General features: G+C 40.5%; 1 protein-coding gene across 1 annotated transcript; it reads left to right on the forward strand.

Annotated features, from left to right (window-relative positions):
- Positions 1–3,780: 3,780 nt before the first annotated feature.
- Positions 3,781–17,392, forward strand: LOC311125286 (uncharacterized protein; the record flags this gene model as incomplete). The annotated part of the gene is made up of 5 exons (XM_084199333.1): positions 3,781–4,165; positions 8,648–9,337; positions 10,519–10,577; positions 13,956–14,304; positions 16,569–17,392. 5 exons carry the CDS (start codon positions 3,781–3,783, stop codon positions 17,366–17,368), a joined length of 2,283 nt encoding a protein of 760 aa, XP_084055459.1. The 3' UTR covers positions 17,369–17,392.
- Between the last annotated feature and the right edge of the window lie 295 nt (positions 17,393–17,687).

Consider the following 17,687-nt stretch of genomic DNA (forward strand, 5'->3'; position numbering starts at 1 on the left):
AAGGATTAAGGTCTGGGGAGTTTCCTGGCCATGGACCCAAAATGTTGATGTTTTGTTCCCCGAGTGACTTAGTTATCACTTTTGCCTTATGGCAAGGTGCTCCATCATGCTGGAAAAGGCATTGTTCGTCAACAAACTGTTATTGGATGGTTGGGAGAAGTTGCTCTCGGAGGATGTGTTGGTACCATACTTTATTCATGGCTGTGTTCTTAGGCAGAATTGTGAGTGAGCCCACTCCCTTGGCTGAGAAGCAACCCCACACATGAATGGTCTCAGGATGCTTTACTGTTGGCCTGACACAGGACTGATGGTAGCGCTCACCTTGTCTTCTCCGGACAAGCTTTTTTACAGATGCCCCAAACAATCGGAATGGGGATTCATCAGAGAAAATGACTTTACCGCAGTCCTCAGCAGTCCAATCCCTGTACCTTTTGCAGGATATCAGTCTGTCCCTGATGTTTTTCCTGGAGAGAAGTGGCTTCCTCGCTGCCCTTCTTGACACCAGGCCATCCTCGAAAAGTATTCGCCTCACTGTGCGTGCAGAATGCCTCACACCTGCCTGCTGCCATTCCTGAGCAAGCTCTGCGCTGGTGGTGCCCCGATCCCACAGATGAATCAACTTTAGGAGATGGTCCTGGCGCTTGCTGGACTTTCTTGGGCACCCTGAAGTTTCATCACAACAATTGAACCTCTCTCCTTGAAGTCCTTGATGATCCGATAAATGGTTGATTTAGGTGCAATCTTACTAGCAGCAATATCATTGCCTGTGAATACTTTTGTGCAAAGAAAATATCTGATTTTCCATTTTAGTACCCTCAACACACAGCGTCGCCTCAAGTGGGTTTACATTTGTTTTATTTGATTATTATTGATACATTATCAGAAAGCATAAATCTTCCCCAAAAATAGGATGGAATATAAATAAATAAAAAGAATATACAATAATAAATCACCAAAATAAGTTCTATAAATATTTGTATTTTACAAAATGTCTCTAACAGTTGGAGAGGAAGAGGTTGATATAAATCCCCTCTGTTACAAACCAAATGTCTCTAACAGTTGGAGAGGAAGAGGTTGATATAAATCCCCTCTGTTACAAACCAAATGTTAGACTAGATACATGGGGTAATAATGACTAGATGATTGGTTCCAGTGGAGATTAGTTTATGAATTGCCTGGCTTGGCTGGGGGACAGTGGATGTATAGGGATAATTCAAATGGAACTTTTAACAGGCTTTACCTGCGATTTTCTAACGGCTATCAACAAATCAGAATCCAGAATCCAAATTGACCATTTTATAATGAGGGATCTAGTCTGGATTAAACCTCATAGGAAAACAGTTTAATCATGTATAGGTTTCATTCATGTCTCTCTGTTTAATAAAATAATCTGTTTATCTTTGGCAGGAGAGAAACCAGACTCTCACTCTGACAGCGGGAAGAGTCCTTCAGGGTATCCAGACCCAGAGATTCCCAAACCAGCGACACAACACAACTGCTCCCAGTGTGGAACGAGTTTTAAGTGGTTATATAAGCTCAAAGAGCATGAGAAAACACACAGGAGAAAAGCTCTTCCAATGCTCCCAGTGTGAAAAGAGATTTACCCGGTTAGGAAATCTGAAAAGGCATGAAGGAGTAATACACACCGGAGAAAAACCCTACCACTGCTCTCAGTTAGGGGATCTGCAAAACCATGAGAAAATACACTCTGGAGAGAAGCCTTACCCCTGTTCCCACTGTGGAAATAGTTTTACACGGTTAAGGCACCTGAAAGAGCATGAGAGGATACACACAGGAGAGAAGCCTTTCCAATGCTCCCAGTGTGGAAAGGGTTTTATAGCATTAGGGCGCCTGAAAGCGCATGAGAGGATACACACAGGAGAGAAGCCTTTCCAATGCTCCCAGTGTGGAAAGGGTTTTACATGGTTAAGGCACCTGAAAGAGCATGAAAGAATACACTCTGGAGAGAAGCCTTACCCCTGTTCCCATTGTGGAAATCATTTTAGGTGTTTAGGGGACCTGAAGGAGCATGAGAGGACACACACAGGAGAGAAACCGTACCATTGCTCCCTGTGTGGAAATGATTTTACCAAGTTAGGGAACCTCAAAGAACACGAGAGGAAACACACAGGAGAAAAGCCTTACCACTGCTCCCAGTGTGGAAAGAGATTTTCAAGATCACCGGACCTTAAAAAGCACGAGAGGACACACACAGGAGAAAAGCCTTACCACTGCTCCCAGTGTGGAAAGAGTTTTGCTGACTTAGATAGCCTGAACATACATAAGATAATACACTCTAAAGAGAAACCTTACCATTGTTCCCAGTGTGGAAAAAGTTTTACCAAGCTTGGGAACTTGAAAAGGCATGAGAACATACACACACAGGGGAGGATAAGCTCACGGTTTGGAAAGAGTTTTAGTCAGGGAACCTAATTGTGGAAAGACGTTTTCCCAGACAGAGGACCTGAATTCACATGACAGAATAGAGAGGCTGTGTTCTGACTGATGTTTGACTGTTATTTTATGCCACATTAAATCATATTGTTTATATGAAATCTTACTCAAAAATAGGCTTACTTTTGTTTTAGTTTTTTTCCTCTGGAGACATGATCATGTCTAAAATCAAATTATAATTAAAACATTTGTAATTATGGATTTGGGATTGATTGAATTCAACTATAAACCCTTCATGTCCATTATATGATTTGGATATTTTAAAATGTAAATTATTAATTGGATGAATAATGGATCTATAAGCAACCATTTTACATTTAAACAGGTTCTCCAGCACAAAATGTGTATCAGCCAATTAAAATCGTTGATGAACTGAAGTTCCACTATTTTTTTCATACTAAACGCAGCTCAGTACTGGTACACCATGTAGGAGCAGTTTGGACCTACTCAGTACTGGTACACCATGTAGGAGCAGGTTGGACCTACTCAGTACTGGTACACCATGTAGGAGCAGTTTGGACCTACTCAGTACTGGTACACCATGTAGGAGCAGTTTGGACCTACTCAGTACTGGTACACCATGTAGGAGCAGTTTGGACCTACTCAGTACTGTTACACCATGTAGGAGCAGTTTGGACCTACTCAGTACTGGTACACCATGTAGGAGCAGTTTGGACCTACTCAGTACTGGTACACCATGTAGGAGCAGTTTGGACCTACTCAGTACTGGTACACCATGTAGGAGCAGTTTGGACCTACTCAGTACTGTTACACCATGTAGGAGCAGGTTGGACCTAGTTGCCTTATTGGGATATTATCTGTTCGTTTGACTGATTTCCTAAATGCAGATGTGCAGTAGTATGGGAGGTTGTTTTAAATTCTCACTCATTAAAGATATTCATTAATCAACACATGCTTCTCTTTGTACGTCTCAATATAATATTATTTAATGAAATAAATGAAAAATCAACTTTTTGTCTCAAAATAAAATGAACATTTCCCTTGACTGTGTTACCCTCCCCACCCAGCAGATGGCGATGTGCCTGTTTCAGGCGATGCTGCCAGTGTGACGTATAATCTAGTGGACGGGACGCTTCTTCAACAACAACAACAGCTAGTCAGCCACCTTCATAGCCAAAAAACATTGAAGCTCTTTTCACGCTTTCGGTGTATATTAGCCACTGTGTTTTAAACACACTTGTCGTATCTACTAGCTAGTTACCCCATTTCATTTAATATTTACGTTGTTAGTCAGCTAGCTGGCTGGGTAAATTAGCAGTAGCCTAGTCACTAATGCTAACTAGCTATCTAGCTAACATCCCAACCATGAGCTCACTAAGCTACTCCCCTCTTGCTAAAGAAGAGGAGGTCTGCTGGACGGAGAAAGAAGCTCTGGGGCTGAACATTGTCGTGAAAGAGGAGGAGGAAGAGGAGGATGTTACAGTAAAAAAAGAAGTAGAGGTTGAGGCTGTTACCGTGAAAGAAGAAGAGAAAGGCGTTAAATTGACCGAAGATGAAGAAGCTTTTAGATTGAAAGAGGAGGAGGATGTCACAGTGAAAGAAGAGGGAGACGCGTTCAGAGTGAAAGAGGAGGAGGGGGAGATAACTGTCGCAGTGAAAGAAGAGGAAGACATTTTTGGAATAAAGGAAGAGGGGGAGATTACTGTCACATTGGAAGAAGAAGAAGAGACTGGAGATCTGATTAACAACAGTGAGTAATATATTAAAAACAGGAGCACAAACTCTGCAGTTGTTGAACCGATGTGTGGTTTTTAAAGGGCCATTCTAATAAAGGTCTAAACTTTAATATGTTGTTTTGTAGGAATTGTTAAACCTACAAAGAGTGGGGGGCGGCCAACAAAACGTTAATGGATCGAATGCTTCACATTATATATTTCACTACCTTTGTAAACATCTGAATATCTCTTTCTGTAGTGCTTTACTCAGTGTCTGTGCTTGACATCACATAAAAGCATAAAACAACTCGTGTGTGACTCGTGTCAAGACAAAGAAGGATCATTTTGATCTGGATTAAATTTATAAAAAAATAATTACTACAGGTTATTTAAAATCCTTAAGAGTTTATTGACGCACCCGTGCGTCAATCTAAGTAACATAATTAAAAATAATCTCCATCAAAATCCGTCAGTTGAAGCTAGAGATATTGAGACGCAGCATGGGCTGAGTCTTAATCCACCACATCTGCCTATGTTGGCCTTCCGCAACTGCGGTGGAAGGTGCCCGAGCTACAGCGATGTTTGTCACACCATGATACATCCCGAAAATCGATCTTCTCACGGAAACGTCTGTAGCGTCCGAACGGTTTGGCCTAAAAAAACTATTATGGAAAAGGGACTATTTTCTTCCATTTTGCTCCACAACCCCCTCGTCTGAAGGTAACCCGTACAAACAAATGGAAGTAAGGGGTTAAATATTTGTCCAAAAATATTTCCTGAGTTTTCTTATATCTCCTAGATATGGGACAGACAGTGGATGAATCAAAATGACCCTCCATTGTTAAAACAGAGGATGAATCAAATGACCCTCCATCGTTAAGATAGTGGATGAATCAAATGACCCTCCATCGTTAAGACAGTGGATGAATCAAATGCGTTATTATCTAAATATTGAACAAAATGTGGGCTACAGAGAGAAACAGAATAGTTCAATTTGAAGCCATATGGCATAAAATATTACAAGCACTGTAGAAATTCAAAGGATGAGGAAGGAGAGAAAATCTGATTGTGAGACAGACAGGATGGGTGGATATGGTGGGAACATGTGGGTCTGAGCAGGTGGGATGTCAATGTTTGTAGTAAATGTTTAGTTGTCAATTGTCTTTGTCTAAGTATGTCGTTGTAGTCAGAAAAATACAATATAATCTTTCAAAAACATAGTTATCTATTTAAAAATAAATATCCCAAGTAGAGATATTTACGGGTCCAAAAGACAGTTCGAAATTAATTTAGCCAACAAAATAATTTCTACAAAATGAAACAAAACATACATAAAGAACTGGTTTAGATTCTTAAATAGACCTACAATAATAATAATAATAATAAAACGAATCATAAATACGAAAATAAATAATACGAATTTGAGAAATTGCATCAAACCTGAATAGTGAGTTGAACAAAGTTCTCATATTTTTCAGCTAAAACGTTTCTAAGAATAGAAAAATCTGTCGATGTGCCCTTGAGCAAGGCACTTAACCCTAATCAAATCATCAAATCAAATTGTATTGGCCACATGCGCCGAATACAACAGGTGCAGACATTACAGTGAAATGCTTACTTACAGCCCTTAACCAACAGTGCATTTATTTTTAATAAAAAAGTAGAATAAAACAACAAAAAAGTGTTGAGAAAAAAAGAGCAGAAGTAAAATAAAATAACAGTAGGGAGGCTATATATACAGGGGGGTACCGGTGCAGAGTCAATGTGCGGGGGCACCGGCTAGTTGAGGTAGTTGAAGTAATATGTACATGTGGGTAGAGTTAAAGTGACTATGCATAAATAATTAACAGAGTAGCAGCAGCGTAAAAAGATGGGGTGGGGGGGCAGTGCAAATAGTCCGGGTAGCCATGATTAGATGTTCAGGAGTCTTATGGCTTGGGGGTAGAAGCTGTTGAGAAGCCTTTTGGACCTAGACTTGGCACTTCGGTACCGCTTAGCGTGCGGTAGCAGAGAGAACAGTCTATGACTAGGGTGGCTGGAGTCTTTCACAATTTTGAGGGCCTTCCTCTGTAAGTCGCTCTGGATAAGAGCATCTGCTAAAATGACTAAAAAAATAATAATAACAAAAATAAACCATTCCCCTTGTCGGCTTCTTTTCACTATAATCTTTCTCCTCTACCTGTCGTTTTAGTATAAGGAAAATGGCCTCCATCTTCGCAATGAACAGTAACCTAGGCCAAGGCTCCATTCACTCGCTCCCTCTCTCTCCTCAGCAGCAGGCGCACGTGACGTGAGCAGCCGGAACCAGTTTCAGCTGGACATAAGCTGTACGTTTTATGGTGTTGCAATGGTCTGAAACAGATAACAAGCTCCACGCGGTCATCAGGAGGGGTCCAGTCGGTAAATACATTTTAATACCCCAGACTCATGGCAATTATATCAGATCCAAGACAAAAGTCAGAATTTGGGACCCAGATCCCGGGTCGGATCTAGGAATTCCGGGTCTGTTAGAATTATGCAGACCTCTAGCACCAACTCTGTAAAGTACAAATGAACAATAAAAGGGGACATGAATAGCCATGCTAGCCCAATGATGACGTGTGCAGAGAAAAGTACAGCCACTAGCTAGCATGTACAGCATTCACAAATCAACAGATACAAAGTTAATGACTGACAGGAATACATATCACAATATCATGGTGGGAAACCATTATAAAACACTGGTAGTAATATCAGGAATGGAACTATTCAGATTCTGGAACTATACAGATTCTGGAACTATTTAGATTCTGGAAATCTACAGATTCTGGAACTATTTAGATTCTGGAACTATTTAGATTCTGGAACTATTTAGATTCTGGAACTATTTAGATTCTGGAACTATACAGATTCTGGAACTATACAGATTCTGGACCTATACAGATTCTGGAACTATTCAGATTCTGGAACTATACAGATTCTGGAACTATTTCAATTCTGGAACTATTTCGATTCTGGAACTATTTCGATTTTGGAACTATTCAGATTCTGGAACTATACAGATTCTGGAACTATACAGATTCTGGAACTATTCAGATTCTGGAACTATACAGATTCTGGAACTATACAGATTCTGGAACTATTTAGATTCTGGAACTATTTAGATTCTGGAACTATTCAGATTCTGGAACTATTCAGATTCTGGAACTATACAGATTCTGGAACTATACAGATTCTGGAACTATTCAGATTCTGGAACTATACAGATTCTGGAACTATTTAGATTCTGGAACTATTTAGATTCTGGAACTATACAGATTCTGGAACTATTCAGATTCTGGAACTATTTAGATTCTGGGGAATTATATCAAATGAAATTCAACACGTGGACTGTTTCAACGTATTTCTGAAGTCTCCAAAAAAACAAACATTTCAATTTATTATACTAAAAATGTCAAGGGTTTGTCACACAGTTCCTTAACTGTTTAATGGTAAAGCAAGCATGTATCCAGGTCAGCATTGACAGATTCCAATGGCAAACATAAAGATGGCAGAACAATTCAATGTGCCAATAAATCAGCACAATAAACTTTTTTTATTTCTTTATTTTTGGGGCGTCTTGAAGCTAAAGTTGTTAATGACGATACTAAATAAGGAGTAACGTGGAGGAATGTCCAATACGGCCAATTTAGCAAAAAAAGGAATTAGTGGTAAGTGCAGAGGGCTGCCATCTTTACGCGTCTCCGCCATTGATATTGATGGTATAAAGGTACAAATATTATGAAAATTATAAAAATCTTGAAATCAGTCATGACAAATAAAGGGACATTCCGTATACAAATAAACACTTTCCATCCAATGGTATACACAATAAGCATTTATATATTATTCTAGACACGTTCAATACCTGTATATTCAACAATAAACCAACCAAAATATCTACTAATACATTTTCTTTCTGATACAAAAATGTTTCTAATAATCCTGTTTACGTGGACACATCTGCCTGATGGCACTCTGATAAATTATGTACCATTCTAGCCCCATCTTAACTTAACCCCTTATGTACCATTCTAGCCCCATCTTAACTTAACCCCTTATGTACCATTCTAGCCCCATCTTAACTTAACCCCTTATGTACCATTCTAGACCCATCTTAACTTAACCCCTTATGTACCATTCTAGCCCCATCTTAACTTAACCCCTTATGTACCATTCTAGCCCCATCTTAACTTAACCCCTTATGTACCATTCTAGCCCCATCTTAACTTAACCCCTTATGTACCATTCTAGCCCCATCTTAACTTAACCCCTTATGTACCATTCTAGCCCCATCTTAACTTAACCCCTTATGTACCATTCTAGCACCATCTTACAGGCATTACCCATGAATCATGACTATCAACCAATCACCATCCAGGATCCAAATGTATGGTTTTATAATGAGGGATCTAGTCTGGATTAAACCTCATAGGAAGAAGAGCAGGAGATTGCATTTAGATATCTCTCTGTTTAACTAAATACTCTGTCTTTGGCAGGAGAGAGACCAGACTCTCACTCTGACAGACGCAAGAAGAGTTCTTCGGGGGAACCAGACCCAGAGACGGCCAAACCAGTGAGACGACACCACTGCTCCCAGTGTAGTTTGAGTTTTAAGTGGTTATGGAAGCTGAAACAGCATGAGGGGACACACACATGGGAGAAACCACACCCCTGCTCCCAGTGTGGAAAGAGATTTACCCTGTTAGGGAACCTGAAAAAGCATAAAGGAATACACACAGGAGAAAAGCCTTTCCAATGTTCCCAGTGTGGAAAGAGATTTTCACGATCACAGCACCTAAAATCACATGGTAGGACACACACCGGGGAGAAACCACACCACTGCTCCCAGTGTGGAAAGAGATTTACCCAGTTAGGGAGCCTGAAAAAGCATAAAGGAATACACACAGGAGAAAAGCCTTTCCAATGTTCCCAGTGTGGAAAGAGATTTTCAGGTTTACAGCACCTAAAATCACATGAGATGACGCACACAGGGGAGAAACCACACCATTGTGCCCTGTGTGGAAAGGATTTTACCCAGTTAGGGAACCTAAAAAAACATGAGATGAAACACACAGGCGAAAAGCCTTTCCAATGTTCCCAGTGTGGAAAAAGATTTTCACGATCACAGGAACTAAAATCACATGAGAGGACACACACGGGGGATAAACCACACCAGTGCTCCCATTGTGGAAAGGGTTTTACCCAGTTAGGGAGCCTGAACAAACATAAGAGAATACACTCTGGAGAAAAGCCTTACCACTGCGCCCAGTGTGGAAAGCGTTTTACCCAGTTAGGGAGCCTGAACAACCATAAAATAATACACACAGAAGAAAAGCCTTTCCAATGTTCCCAGTGTGGAAAGAGATTTTCACGATCACATGACCTAAAATCACACGAGAGGACGCACACAGGGGAGAAACCGCACCACTGCTCCCATTGTGAAAAGAGTTTTACCCAGTTAGGAAGCCTGAACAAACATAAGAAGAGAATACACTCTGGAGAGAAATCTTAACATACTTTCCTGGACAGAGGACCTTAAATCACATGAGAGAATAGAGAGGCTGTGTTCTGACTTATTTATTTATTTTTAAATGAAATCATATTGTTTATGATATAGTCCCCTGTAGCTCAACTGGTAGAGCATGGCACTTGCAACGCCAGGGTTGTGGGATCTTTTCCCACGGGGGGCCAGTATGAAAATGTATTGACTCACTAACTGTAAGGATAAGAGCATCTGCTAAAATGACTAAAATGTAAAAAATATGAAATCTTACTCAGAAATAGGCTTACTTTTGTTTGAATTTTTTCCTCTCGAGACATGATCACGTCTAAAATCAAATTACAATTTTAAAAAGTTTAATTTGGATTGATGGCACAAGTACTGTATGAACCCTCAGATGTTCATTATATGATTTGGATATTGAAAACATGTAAATGATTAAATTGATGAATCCAATGTGTATTTCTTGATTTTAACCTTGAAACCTCTTTAAGTTAGTTATTGTGTTTCATTGACTTCATCTGTGTTCTAGTTTTCAAGCTAAAGATGGATGGAAACTACTGTGTTCTGACTTATGTTTTTTATTTTTAGTAATGAAATCATGTTTATATGAAAAATAGGCCTACTTTTGTTTTAGTTTCCTCTCAAGAATGTCTCAAATCAATTTACTATTTTTATTAATAATTTGGATTGATAGAATACAAGTACTGTATGAACCGTCAGATGGTCATTATATGATTTTGATATTTAAAATTTTAAATAATAAAATAGATTAGTAGAATGTGTATTTCTTGATTTTAACCTTGAAATCTCATGAATGTAGTTGTTGCGTTTCATTGAGTTAATTTGTGTAGTCTTCTCTTCAAGCTAAAGGTGTATGTAAATGTGATGACGTTGTTCTGAAGAACACTCACTACCTCATGAATGTAGTCTTCTCTTCAAGCTAAAGGTGTATGAAAATGTGATGACGTTGTTCTGAAGAACACTCACTACCTCATGAATGTAGTCTTCTCTTCAAGCTAAAGGTGTATGAAAATTTGATTACGTTGTTCTGATAACGTTGACAATTTTTTGACATGAAGAACACTCACTACCTCATGAATGTTCCCAAAAGTATTATTCCATCATGTAAGAGGTGCTGATTGTATAAAGCATTTTATTAATGCAACTTATTTTTTAATATAAATCTGAAAATAAATAGCATGTGGAACGCCATTAGTGAATGTTCATTATATATATATATTATTATATTATATACATCCATGTATTGTTACAGTGGCTTGTGAAAGTATTCACCCCCCCCCCCCCCCCCCCTTGGCATTTTTCCTATTTTTTTTGCCTTACAACCTGGAATACAAATTGATTTTTTGGGGGGTTGTATCATTTGACTTACACAGCATGCCTACCACTTTGAAGATGCAAAATAAGTTTTGGGGTGAAACAAACAAGAAATAAGACAAAAGATTCTCGATTGGATTGAGGTCTGGGCTTTGACTAGGCCATTCCAAGACATTTAAATGTTTCCCCTTAAACCACTCGAGTGTTGCTTTAGCAGTATGCTTAGGGTCATTGTCCTGCTGGAAGTTGAACCTCCGTCCCAGTCTCAAATCTCTAGAAGACTGAAACAGGTTTCCCTCAAGAATGTCCCTGTATTTAGCGCCATTCATCATTCCTTCAATTCTGACCAGTTTCCCAGTCCCTGCCAATGAAAAACATGAATGAATGGTGTTCTCGGGGTGATGAGAGGTGTTGGGTTTGCGCCAGACATAGCGTTTTCCTTGATGGACAAAAACCTAAATTTTAGTCTCATCTGACCAGAGTACCTTCTTCCATATGTTTGGGGAGTCTCCCACATGTATTTTGGCGAATACCAAACGTGTTTGCTTATTTTCTTCTTTAAGCAATGGCTTTTTTCTGGCCACTCTTCCGTAAAGCCCAGCTCTTGGAATGTATGGCTTAAAGTGGTCCTATGGACAAATACTACAATCTCCACTGTGGAGCTTTGCAGCTCCTTCAGGGTTATCTCTGGTCTCTTTGTTGCCTCTCTGATTAATGCCCTCCTTGCCTGGTCCGTGAGTTTTGGTGGGCGGCCCTCTCTTGACAGGTTTGTTGTGGTGCCATATTCTTTCCATTTTTTAATAACGGATTTAATGGTGCTCCGTGGGATGTTCAAAGTTTCAGATTTTTTTTATAACCCAACCCTGATCTGTACTTCTCCACAACTTTGTCCCTGACCTGTTTGGAGAGCTCCTTGGTCTTCATGGTGCCGCTTGCTAGGTGGTGCCCCTTGCTTAGTGGTGTTGCAGACTCTGGGACCTTTCAGAACAGGTATATATACTGAGATCATGTGACAGATCATGTGACACTTAGATTGCACACAGGTGGACTTTATTTAACTAATTATGTGACTTATGAAGGTAATTGGTTGCACCAGATCTTATTTAGGGGCTTCATAGCAAAGGGGGTGAATACATATGCACGCACCACTTTTCCGTTATTTATTTGTTAGAATTATTTGAAACAAGTTATATTTTTCATTCCACTTTACCAATTTGGACTATTTTGTGTATGTCCATTACATGAAATCCAAATAAAAATCAATTTAAATTACAGGTTGTAATTCAACAAAATAGGAAAAATGCCAACGGGGATGAATAATTTTGCAAGGCACTGTACGTGTTAGACCTAAATGCTTATTATCTGTCTGTTTGACTGAATGAATCAGAAATTGCCTAAATACAGATGTGTAGTAGATGTTAAGTTTGATTTAAATTCTCACTCATTAAAAATGTTCACTAATCAACACATGCTTCTCTTTATACATCTCAATATAATATTGTTAGCTACTTAGTTAAATGGAGAAAAAAACAAAACAGTATTGTCCCATCGCTGCAACTCCCATACGGACTCGGGAGAGGCGAAGGTCGAGAGCCATGCGTCCTCTGAAACACGACCCCCGCCAAGCCGCACTGCTTCGTGACACATTGCTCGCTTAACCAGGAAGCCAGCCGCACCAATGTTTCAGAGGAAACGCCATACAACTGGCGACCATGTCAGCATGCATGCGCCCGGCCCGCCACAGGAATCGCTAGAGCGCGATGGGACAAGGACATCCCGGCCGGCCTAATCCGGACGACACTGGGCCAATTGTGCGCCGCGTCATGGGTCTCCCGGTCGCGGCCGGCTGCGACACAGCCCGGGATCGAACCCGGGTCTGTAGTGACGCCTCAAACACTGCGATGCAGTGCCTTACAACGCTGCACCGGAAATGAATAGCTTTTCCATCAACTTCCGGGTCAGTAGCTTCAGCCCAACATCACACACACACACACACACACACACACACACACACACACACACACACACACACACACACACACACACACACACACACACACACACACACACACACACACACACACACACACACACACACACCAACTGGCACTCACAAGTGCCTGAATGATTTATTGCCACAATTGCTTCATATACACATAAAACCTGCATCACAGACATAGAAAACACAGGAGACTCTTTACAGTTCACACCTGGGTCTCACACATTATGGAAAATATAAAATACTTACAAATATCTGAGGTGAGCTTGATACCAAAAGAGGCAATCTGCAGTTGCTACATCCATTTGTGGACTTATAAATGAATGATATATACCCATTTCATTCTTGAAGAATATAATTTATAAATGCCTCATGAGCTTAGTCCAACTGTCGTACCCCGTCAGCACCCAAAATATAAGCTTGTTTTATACCAATGTTTGTAAACAAAGTAAATGTAAACAAACACTGTAAAACCTTAAAACATGGTTAAAACCAATCATTGTGATATCATGGATGGTCAATCCTTGCATCTGTCTATGAATTTGAGTGGTTACATTTCTCCAGGGTTGTCCCTGAGCTTTTCACCGAAACAGTGGCGGGGAACTTGTTTTTGCTGCTGATTGCCCCTTTTAAAGGTACCATTCCATTGGTTCCAAAAGGAGAGAATAATATATTTATAAGTATTGGACATAAACAATAATAAATAACCTCAACTGCGTTACCCACTCCTGTCAGCAGATGGCGATGTGCGTCTTTCAGGCGATGCTGTCAGAGTGTGACGTATAATCTAGTGGACGGAACGCTTCTTCAACAACAGCTAGTCAGACACCTCGGTAGCTTGTTAGCTTCAAGCTCTTAGACGCTTTCGTGTATATTATCCAGTGTGTTTTAAAAACACTCCTGTCACCTTATGTCGTATAGCTAGCTAGTTACCCCTTGAATTTAATATTTATGTTGCTATAGCTAGCTAATGCTAACATCTCCGACCATGAGCTCACTAAGCTACTATCCTCCTGCTAAACAAGAGGAGGTCTGCTGGACGGAGACAGAGGGTCTTTGGCTGAACATTGTCGTGAAAGAGGAGAAGGATGAGGAAGATGTCACAGTAAAACAAGAAGTAGAGGGTGAGGCTGTTATCGTGAAAGAAGAAGTGAAAGACGTTACAGTGAAAGAAGAGGAAGAAGCGTTAAGAGTGAAAAGAGAAGAGAATATTACCGTGAAAGAAGAGGATGCCGTTTTTGGAGTGAAGAGGGAGGGAGAGATAACTGTCACATTGAAGGAGGAGGAGGAAGAGACTGAAGGTCTAATTAACACCAGTAAGTGCTGTCTTAAAAATAGTATCACTAACTGTTGTTGAACTGAGACGTGGTTTTAAAACGCCATTCAACTGAAGTGATACATGTGATTATGTTCTTTTTTAATGTAGAAATTGTAAAAACGATATTAAGTAGCCTAATAATGGACTGAAGGAGCCGTTTGAACCAGAATCTGGGCTTACAGGAGACGTTCAATATGGAGATCCTCCTTTTCAAGCTTAATAATGTCAAAATACGTTCTGGACTAAGCAAAGAATGGAGTTTCGCTGAGCAACTATGATCAGTACTGCTGTCCCACCGGTATGTACTCCCAAAAAAGGTTTAAATAAAAAGTTACAAGCAACCAAAATAATACCTTAAATACCTTGTCTGGAAATAAGTGTTGTTTTTGAGCCCCAAATCCACCTCTTCTGCACCCAGGAGGATACAATTGAGATCTTCCCTGTATGTAGCCTCTGCTTCCAGGCTGATGAGGTGAAAGCCTGGTGGACACTTTACTCAGTACTTTGTTGAAGCACCTTTGGCAGCGATTACAGCCTCGAGTCTTCTTGGGTATGACGCTACAAGCTTGGCACACCTGTATTTGGGGAGTTTCTCCATTCTTCTCTGCAGATCCTCTCAAGCTCTGTCAGGTTGGATGGGGAGTGTCGCTGCACAGCTATTTTCAGGTCTCTCCAGAGATATTAGATCGGGTTCAAGTCCGGGCTCTGGCTGGGCCACTCAAGGACATTCAGAGACTTGTCCCAAAGCCACTCCTGCGTTGTCTTGGCTGTGTGCTTAGGGTCGTTGTCCTGCTGGAAGGTGAACCTTTGCCCCAGTCTGAGGTCCTGAGCGCTCTAGAGAAGGTTTTCATCAAGGATCTCTCTGTACTTTGCTCTGTTCATCTTTCCCTCGATCCTGATAGTCTCCCAGTCCCTGCCGCTGAAAAACATCCCCACAGCATGATACTGCCACCACCAAGTTTCGCCGTAGGAATGGTGCCAGGTTTCCTCCAGACATGACGCTTGGCATTCAGGCCAAAGAGTTCAATCTTGTTTCTCATGGTCTGAGAGTCCTTAAGGTGCCTTTTGGCAAACTCCAAGCGGGCTGTCATGTGCCTTTGACTGAGGAGTGGCTTCTGTCTGGCCACTCTACCGCAAAGGCCTGATTGGTGGAGTGCTGCAGAGATGGTTGTCCTTCTGGAAGGATCTCCCATCTCCACAGAGGAGCTCAGTCAGAGTGACCATCAGGCCCTTCTTCCCCGATTGCTCAGTTGCATTTTAAAATAAGGCTGTAACAAAATGTGGAAAAAGTCAAGGGGTCTGAATACTTTCCGAATGCACTGTATTATTATCAGCCTATAACATGACATTATCTATTATTATAGAGCTCTGATCAGCCTATAAACATGATCTATTATTATAGAGCTCTGATCAGCCTATAAACATGACATTATCTATTATTATAGAGCTCTGCTCAGCCTATAAACATGACATTATCTATTATTATAGAGCTCTGCTCAGCCTATAAACATGACATTATCTATTATTATAGAGCTCTGATCAGCCTATAAACATGACATTATCTATTATTAAAGAGCTCTGCTCAGCCTATAAACATGACATTATATATTATTATAGAGCTCTGCTCAGCCTATAAACATGACATTATCTATTATTATAGAGCTCTGATCAGCCTATAAACATGACATTATCTATTATTATAGAGCTCTGCTCAGCCTATAAACATGACATTATGTATTATTATAGAGCTCTGATCAGCCTATAAACATGACATTATCTATTATTATAGAGCTCTGATCAGCCTATAAACATGACATTATGTATTATTATAGAGCTCTGATCAGCCTATAAACATGACATTATCTATTATTATAGAGCTCTGATCAGCCTATAAACATGACATTATCTATTATTATAGAGCTCTGACCAGCCTATAAACATGACATTATCTATTATTATAGAGCTCTGATCAGCCTATAAACATAACATTATCTATTATTATAGAGCTCTGCTCAGCCTATAAACATGACATTATCTATTATTATAGAGCTCTGCTCAGCCTATAAACATGACATTCCATGAGAGCAAGATTAGATTTGAAGCTCTACATCATCTCAAGTTTATTTTGTATTATGTTGTGAAGACTGACCTCAGGCTATTGTGGGATATAGTCTGGATTAAACCTCATAGGAAGACTGTTTTAGCATGTGGAGGTTTCATTCAGGTCGCTGTTTAGCTAAATGATATGTCTGTCTTTGGCAGGAGAGAGACCAGACTCTCACTCTGACAGCGGGAAGAGTCCTTCAGGGGAACCAGATCCAGAGACGGCCAAACCAGAGAGACGACATCAGTGCTCCTACTGTGAAAAGAGTTTTACTCATTTAGGGAGTCTGAAAATGCACGAGAGAATACATACAGGAGAAAGGCCTTACCACTGCTCCCACTGTGGAAAGAGTTTTACTCAGTTAGGGGCCCTGGTTGGGCATGAGAGAACACACACAGGAGAGAAGCCTTATCACTGTTCCCACTGTGGAAAGAGTTTTACTCATTTAGGGAGTGTGAAAATGCACGAGAGAATACATACAGGAGAAAAGCCTTACAACTGCTCCCACTGTGGAAAGAGTTTTACTCAGTTAGGGGCCCTGGTTGGGCATGAGAGAACACACACAGGAGAGAAGCCTTATCACTGTTCCCACTGTGGAAAGAGTTTTATGTGGTATGGGAGCCTGAATGAGCATGAGAGGACACACACAGGAGAAAGGCCCTACCAATGTTCCCAGTGTGAAAAGAGTTTTACCCATCAAGGGAGCCTGAAAGTGCATGAGAGGACACACACAGGAGAAAAGCCCTACCAATGTTCCCAGTGTGAAAAGAGTTTTACCCGATCATGGGGCCTGAAAAAGCATGAGAGAACACACACAGGAGAAAAGCCCTACCAACATACTAAAACACAGGAGGAGAAGACATACCACTGCTCTCATTGTGGAAAGACATTTTCCCAGTCAGAGGACCTGAAATCCCATGAGAGAATAGAGAGGCTGTGTTCGGACTTGTGTTTTTGATAAAAAATGCTAGCTAGTTTCGTCAACAACAACAACAGCTAGTCAGCCACTTTGGTAGCTTGCTAGACAACATAGCCAAAACATTATAGCTCTTGGGATTATTTCGGTGTATATTACTCACTGTGTTTAAGAAAATACATGTTGTATAGATAGTTACCCCATTTATTTCATATGTAAGTTACTAATCAGCTGGCTGAATAGCTAGAATAGCCTAACACTAGACTAGCAGCTCATCTTAACTAGCTAACATCCTCCTATCTGGCTAAGTAACACTAGGCTAATGCTAACAAGCTAGCTAACATCCTCCTATCTGGCTAAG

The sequence above is a fragment of the Coregonus lavaretus genome (assembly GCF_964263955.1).
Source record: "Coregonus lavaretus genome assembly, contig: HAP1_SCAFFOLD_298, whole genome shotgun sequence".
Classification (NCBI taxonomy): Eukaryota; Metazoa; Chordata; class Actinopteri; order Salmoniformes; family Salmonidae; genus Coregonus; species Coregonus lavaretus.